This window comes from Diospyros lotus, chromosome 6 (assembly GCF_014633365.1).
Source record: "Diospyros lotus cultivar Yz01 chromosome 6, ASM1463336v1, whole genome shotgun sequence".
NCBI classification, from domain to species: Eukaryota; Viridiplantae; Streptophyta; class Magnoliopsida; order Ericales; family Ebenaceae; genus Diospyros; species Diospyros lotus.
In genome coordinates, this window is record NC_068343.1 from 12648570 (window position 1) to 12654569 (window position 6000).

Sequence of the window (6000 nt, forward strand, 5' to 3'; positions counted from 1 at the left end):
TTCTTTTTGTCCTACTCCTAACTACAAGAACATCTTCTGCTGTGTTCTTGCCCTCTACTTTCTGCTGCATTTCCTTAAGAGTTTAATGCTCCAATTACATTCTCTAAGGTCTATGTGTCTCTACCATGTTTTAGAATGTCCACAAAGGTTTCATAGGATTCAGGCAAAGAATGCAATAAAACTAGGGCTTTGTCTTCATCATCATATTTTACCTCTATGTTTTCTAAGTGAAGACATAGTTTATTAAAATCATCTATATGGTTTTGAAGTTTCTGCCCTTCTTGCATCTTAAAGGTAAAGAACTTGGCCTTCAAATACAGCCTACTAGAAAGGGACTTGGTCATATATAGGCTTTCTACTTTCAACCAAAGTTCTGTAGCAGTTTCCATTTTTGAAACCTCTCTCAAAACTGTCTCCAAGACTCAAGATCGTTGGTATTGAAGGCTTTCTTTCCTATCTCCTTCTTCTTTTCTATAGAATAGGTTGCTGGCTTTTTAGACTCTCCTTTGAGAGCTTCTTCCAGTCCTAAATTAGCCAACAAGGCCCTCATCTTCATTCTCAAGGCCAAAATCATTCTGCCCATCAAACTCCTCTATATCATATCAAGTGGCAGAGGCCATAGAAGCCATTCTTATGACTATTCCTATCAATTTCTAATGGTTCTTGTCTTTCTTGATGAGTTAACCTTGCTCTGATACCAATTTGTTGAATTGGGAGTGCTGGAATCAATCAAATTTTTACCAATTAATAGCCACACACACATGGTTTGATCCCCAGAATAACAGAAACAGAAAATACAAATTAAGAATAGAATGGAAATAGGGAAAAGATACGCAAACCAAACAAGAGACACAACAGATTTATTCTGGTTCAGACCACAATAGCGATCCTACATCCAGCCTTAGTCCCGAGAGCAATTCACTATGAAATCTTGAAGAAAACAGTACAAAAACCCTCTTCTCTCACACGAGTACAATGCTCTATGAGATTACAAAGAACTCTCTCTACAAGCCTTTCCTTTCACTTTACAGCAATTCACTCGTATAGCATTTTCATGAATGATAAATTGCGATTGCTCACCTATGCCTCCTATTTATAGAAAAATTAGGGCGGTAATTACAAGGTCTCGTAACAGAGAACACAATCTCTAATATACTTCTTATAATACTACATAAGTTAAGACTCTCTAACTTAGTTTTTTTCCAGCCGCTTGATTCACCCGAGAATTTTCCTGATTTCTTCTTAATATTCTAGGCTATACTCGATGCAAAACACGACAATTATTATTTCTTATTTATAATTTTTGTCTCCTTTAGTTTCAGATTTTTTTTTTTTTTTACTTTTATTTGGTTGATAAGCAACTGAGAACTACGTGAACTAGATTAGCATGGGGAATTGTCTATTATGTTTTCTAGTGTCCAGAAGGATGAGATAGTTGAGAGTCTTGAGACTGCTTGCTGCCATGGGCCCATGGCAAACCAAACTTAGTTATTAATTCCATTCAGTGGCATATTTTCTGTGTTGCTCTTGATGAAACACTATTTTTCTAATTTGGGGATTATAAGCTAGATCTATCTCTTGAGTTAAAAATGACTTTTCTTTTAAACAAGTCCTAATAATCGATAGTGCAGCCTTCTTGGCAGTTGCAAGAATGTAGTGATTGTAATTATCATCTGATCTGACCTGGCTGAATTCAGTCTGAAGAACCTCTTGTGGGAGCAAATTAATAATGTGGGTGATTAGAAGAGTAAATAAATATAGGGGTACTGATGAAGGCATGTGAAAATTACAAGCATAATGGAGTTTCTATCAAATAGATTATTTTTTCACATTTAAGTAGTCTTTGAAAATAGCTTATTGTAAGATCATAGGGGAAGTCTTTTAGTTGCTTTTATTCATTTGAACATAACACCCCCCTCCCCCTCTCCGTGTATGCAGGAAATGGGTCAAAACAAGCACTCCGAAAGTACCTTCTTTGATGACTTGGGCTTACCTCCAATAAGAACAGATTCTTCACATAAAGACTTGTACCAAAGGAAGAGCCCATTTGCTTTTGCAGACTCTGTTCCGAGCACCCCCCTTCACAATTCTGGCAACTCCCCTCAGGGGGATAACAGCGTTCATTATAGAAACTCATTTGTATTTGATTCAGTTCCAAGCACCCCGCAGGCAGACAACCTTTTTCAGAAGAAAAGCACATTTGTTTTTGATTCCGTCCCAAGCACCCCACAGGCGGATAACCTGTTTCAAAAGAAAAGCACATTCGCTTTTGATTCTGTCCCAAGCACCCCACATGCAGATAACCTGTTTCAAAATAAAAATACATTTGCGTTTGATTCTGTCCCAAGCACGCCGCAGGCAGATAACCTGTTCCAAAAGAAAAGCACATATGCTTTTGATTCTGTTCCTAGCACCCCCATGTACAACTATAGCAACTCCCCTCGAAGGTTCAGTGAAGGTTCGGAAGAGCACACATTTGACAGCTTCTCAAGATTTGATTCCTTCAATACGCATGACAGTGGATCTTTTCCGCGTGAGTCCCTCACAAGGTTTGATTCCTTCCGCAGCACTGCCGACTCTGATTACAATCAAGGCTTCTTCCAGCCCCAGGACTCCTTTCCAAGATTTGATTCCTTCCGCAGCACTAGGGAGTCTGATGCTTCTGGGGGGTTATTTTCTACTCGAGACTATGCACGGTTTGATTCTATGGGTAGCACCAGAGACTCTGATGATGGTCACGGTTTCTCTTTTGATGACGCGGACCCCTTCGGCTCAGGTGGGCCGTTCAAGACATCATCATCATTGGAGAGCCAAACACCAAGGAGAGATTCAGACAATTGGCGAGCTTTTTGATGCGAAAGTTACTTGGTTTCATATTCATCCTTCTTGGTTCTCATTTGAAGCTGTTGGTGTGAGGTTTGCGGGATCATCATTATGATCTGTTCTTTTATTGGACATGAAGTTTGATGTCACATGAGTTGGAAGGTGATTAGTTTTGGACCTAGCACATGTATAATTTTGGCTACTACATTCTTTTTTCTGCTCTTTTTTCATCTCCCATTACCTTGTAGCGAAGGGTTCCTTTTCTGTGTCTTTTTTGTTTTCTGTTGCCATTTGGTGTTAATTGTTCTGTATTGCCTAGGTGTATAAAATATATTCAAGTTTTATATGTATAATTCCGTGACTTGGTTTTTTGAAGTCCAGTTTGTTTGGGCAAAGCAGACGGATCACTTAATTGGTAGTTTGCACTTTGCCGACCTCTATTTGTTTGTTTGTTCCTGTTGTTGTTTCGTACACTTGTTTCCCTCTTTCTTTATTCATTCGGATCTGTATCTAATCCTCCAATTTCAGGTTTCCCAACTATTAATTTTGCTTGCCTGTCTTCTCATATCTCTCGCGGTATTTGTTATCATTTTCATCTTATTAAAGAGGCTAAAGTTACATAAATAGAATGTTGGAATGATTTGTCATTTTTGGGAATGTTTCTTTCTTTAGGAGGACATATGTTTAGAGCAAATATTGTGTCATTTTTACTTTTTTTATGAGTTATTTTGGCAGGTATTATCCCTTTTTTTTATATATAATAAGGCTAAAATTTACTGAACTCTCAAAATTTACAATTTGGGATACTTAAATCCCCTTATAATTTTATTTTTAACTAATAATTCTTTTTTACATTTTTTATTAAAAATTAAATTTATATAATTAAAAAATCACAATTTCCTCAATAATTTTAGGTCAATTATATATAATTCTATTATTACAAATTAAGTAAAAATAAAAAAAATATGTATCATAATTGATGATTTCAAAAGAAAAAAAAAATAGGCAAAAATTATATTTTTCTTTTTTTAAATAAATTATATTTTTAATTGAATTTTTAGACATTATTTTTTCGTCTAATTTCAAAAATTAAAAATTACTCTATTTCATTGCAACAATTGTGACAAAAAAAAAGGGCTATAAATTGCTTCAAGATGACAGATTGTATTTTAAGCAATTATAATATTTAAAAGCTAATTTTTCATTTTATTTAAGTACTCATCTATTGTTTCTATTTTTTTAATTTTTTGAAAGTGAAAATAAACAATAAAGTGATGTTATTTTTTATTTTTATTTTTAAAATAAAAAACAAAAAAATAGTTGACTAATCGAGCTCTAAGAATTTTTTTATTAATTTTTATTCAATTACATTTTTCTACTTCTTTCTTAGATCAAATGAATTGATGCCACTTTTATTCACTTTAAGGTAAGTTTAATATTTTTATTTTTAAGTGATTGTAGTAATATAAATATGAATAATTATTTAAAATTAATTAAGGTATTTAATCATTTTTTCCCACACGTAAATCTAGATTTTTAGTTGAAAAATGTTGTGAAAAGAGGTTTTAGTCAAAAAAATAATATTACAAGGTGGTTAAGTGTCTCAAATTTTAAACTTTAAGGGGTTTAATAAATTATAACCTATAATTAATAACTAATTTTGTTATATAGAAAAGGTTTATAGAATTTATGTCTACCAATAATTACACCTTATTGTAGGTCTAAATTAATGAATTTACAATATGAGTATATGGTAGAATATATTATTGAATTGTGATATTATTTTAGAATAATTAAAATGATATTCTTGTTATAATAAATTTTTTATTTGTCTAAGTTTGATAAAAATATTCTCTCTCAATTATGTCTTTACTTTACCTTATTTTTCTTTTGAGGAATGAAAAAATTTTGCAAGATTGATCGGTTCATTGTGAGGATTCGCTCGTTGTTCTATTATTTATTTAATTATTTAAGTATATGAGTATTTTAATTTTTTAACATTATTAAATATTTTAAATTTTAATAATATTCTTTAAATATTTTATTTAAAAATAAAAACTTACAGTGTAAATATAAATTTAAACTCATAACCTTTTACGTTTAATAAAAAAATGAATATCTAAATTCATCTAATAAATATTGTCTAAAAAAATTAAATTTTAATTATTAAATATAATCTTTAAATTTACACACGAATTACACCCAATAAATATTTAAGCGAACTCAAAACGAATAAATTGTAATCAGTTTATCCCACCAACTATTTTTTATTAAATTGAAAATCAAAGGGCCACTTTTAAATAATAATAATAATAATAATAACTAAAATTAGAACATCAAAAAACATCTCAATTATTTGTCTTATAAGTGAGGAGTGATTAACCGTTGTTTACCCTTATAATATAAAACTACTAGTAGAGTGGCGGGGGAGTGGAGAGATTGGTACGAGATGGGCCGACAAGCATCAAAAAATCAGCACGTGATTGGAGTGTGGAGAGGAGAAGTGGAAGAAGGCTCAGATTTCAAGAATCCAAAAAGCATGGCATTGACGGTTGAGATGGCGTTGGAAGTGGGAGGAGGAGGAGGGGCTGAAGAGCACTTATGTGCGCAACGACAAATCAATTTATTAATTGAATTCAACCCCACCCACGATTTAAACATGTTCACATTAATTATTAATTAATATTATTATGCCAATCCAGTTTTATTCATTTAGTTAGGGATCTATCAATTACTTAAACTCCCCTCTCTAATCATGTTTTAGTGAAGTCATTATTTTTGAGAAATTTAAAAATAAAAATAAAAATAAAATATATCATCATCATCATCTCCATCTCATACCATTGCTTTTATGCAGTTGGTTGGGTGAATCATCTGTGCCATTAGTGGAACGTGACGCAGATGTCTAAATCAAATCAATTGGTCTAAAACTAAAAGGTGACGCTGCTGAGTCATCATGCATTCCATTCCATTTGCACAAGTTGAACGTTCCTTATTACTACTGGGTAGGAGGATTCCAATTGGAGGTAGTAATTGACTATTTCCTTGGGAAGATAACCCAAGTCTACATAATAATAATAATACAATTAAGACTTGCGTATTGTAGTGTAGACTGCTTATATTTATTAGCCTGGGAACAAAAAACAACTAGCAGTCTAGGACGGTATCCGCAAGCAA

General features: G+C 32.7%; 1 protein-coding gene across 1 annotated transcript in view; it reads left to right on the forward strand.

Moving 5' to 3' along the window:
• LOC127804928 (uncharacterized) overlaps positions 1 to 3263 on the forward strand; it is a 37993-nt gene extending 34730 nt beyond the window's left edge. The window contains exon 13 of the mRNA XM_052342032.1: positions 1939 to 3263. Coding sequence (XP_052197992.1) covers positions 1939 to 2853 — 915 coding nt within the window. The 3' untranslated portion in view covers positions 2854 to 3263. The remainder of the gene's footprint in view (positions 1 to 1938) is intronic.
• The last annotated feature ends 2737 nt before the right edge of the window (positions 3264 to 6000 follow it).